Below are 1,570 nucleotides of genomic sequence, written 5' to 3'. Positions count from 1 at the left end.
CGCCACTCGCAGCGCGTCGGTGCACTCGCACGACGACTCCGCCACCTCGGCGAGCTCCGCGCTCGAGACCTCCGCGTGCCAGTCCTGGACGACGGTCCCGACCTTGGCGAGGCCCGCGCCCGCCGCGAAGGTCGTCTGCGCGACGAGGGCGCGCCCGCTCGGCAGGTAGAAGGCGGCGCCCACGGTCGCCACGGCGAGGAGCGCGGCGCTCACGCGCGGCACGACGGGCGCCTCCCGCGCCGCCTCATCGTCGCCCGAGTCGAGCTTCGCGTACGCCGGCCCGCGAAACATGGGGGCTGCCAGCCAGCCCACCCGGTGGCGCAGGGCGACGAGATCGTCGTGCGTCTCGAAAGTGGCCGCGCCTCGGGACGCTGCCGGCCGTATCCTGCGAATCTTTCGCCGGCGCCCCGCGACGGCGGCGCGGTACTCGAGTGAGCGGTACTTGGCGACGCCCGGGACATGCCGCGCCGCGGCCCGGCGCCGGACGAGGCGGGCCGCACCGGCGCCGGTCTGCCCCCGACGGCGGCGGCCCGCGCGCGGACGAGCCCCTGAGAAGTCCCCCGAGGACCTCGGCCACCTCGGCCACGGACCCCCCGGCCCGGCCACCTCGCGCCGCGCGCCCCCTGCCGCCGCGTCGGGCGCCTCCCCGCCGCGCCTCCCCTCGACCGGCGACACGGAACGAGAGAGCGCCGCCGTTACGCGCGCCCGACGGCGCCGGGCGGTGGCCCGCGCCTACGCCTTGGGCGCCTTCTTCGACTTCTCCATCATCATCTGCTTGACGATCTTCTGCTCCTCGATGAGGAAGGCGCGGACGACGCGCTGGCGCACGCAGCCCGCGCACCGGCTGCCGCCGTAGGCGCGCGACACCGTGCGCTCGCGCTTGTGCGTGTTCTTGTAGGAGAAGCTCGAGAGGTGCTTGATGCCCGGGAGGGAGCACTTGCAGTCGCCGCACTTGGGGCCCTGGCGCTTCTTGGACGCGTAGTGGCCGACGAGGCGCCCGCCGGGCGTCTTGACCGCCTTGAGCACGTTCGACTTGGTGTTGTACGCGTGGCGCCGCTTGAAGGTCACGCGCGTGTCCTTCATCGTGGCGAACCTGCGGGGCACGGAGAGGGTCGGCGACCCCGGGGCGCGGCGGCGGCGGCGGGGGGGGCGCGTCGGGTTCGCGGCGGGGGGGCTCCGCCGCGGCGGCCGGCGGGGCCGGGCCGGCCGCGCGCGCGCGCCGGCGCGGCGGCGCCGCCTTCGCGCGCGCGCCGCCACGAGGCCGACGCAACGTCGCGGCCGCGCCGACGCGCGACGGCGGGCGGGCCGCGCGCCGCCGCGACGGCGCCGCGGGCGCGCCCGCGGGCGGCGGCGGCGCCGCATGGGCGGACCCGCCGCCGCGGCGCGTCGCTTCGTCGCGTCGAGCGCGCAGCGGCCGGCCCCTCCGGCGGCGGCGCGAGCGGTGGGAATCGAGCGGGCGCAGGGGTAAAGAGACGCTGCCATCCGCACGGTGCGACAGCGACGACGAGCTCCAAAACTCGCCCAAAATCGCGTAATCCTAGCTAAACCTATTTGGCCGGGGGTCACGGTG

At 76.9% G+C, this 1,570-nt stretch overlaps 1 protein-coding gene across 1 annotated transcript; it reads right to left on the bottom strand.

Moving 5' to 3' along the window:
• Window positions 1-732: 732 nt before the first annotated feature.
• Window positions 733-1,083, bottom strand: AURANDRAFT_29090 (hypothetical protein; the record flags this gene model as incomplete). The annotated part of the gene is made up of 1 exon (XM_009040437.1): window positions 733-1,083. One exon carries the CDS (start codon window positions 1,081-1,083, stop codon window positions 733-735), a length of 351 nt encoding a protein of 116 aa, XP_009038685.1.
• Between the last annotated feature and the right edge of the window lie 487 nt (window positions 1,084-1,570).

This window comes from Aureococcus anophagefferens (assembly GCF_000186865.1).
Source record: "Aureococcus anophagefferens unplaced genomic scaffold AURANscaffold_15, whole genome shotgun sequence".
NCBI lineage: Eukaryota > Pelagophyceae > Pelagomonadales > Pelagomonadaceae > Aureococcus > Aureococcus anophagefferens.
Note: the sequence above shows the minus strand (reverse complement) of the source record. Positions and strands in the feature narration are given on the sequence as shown.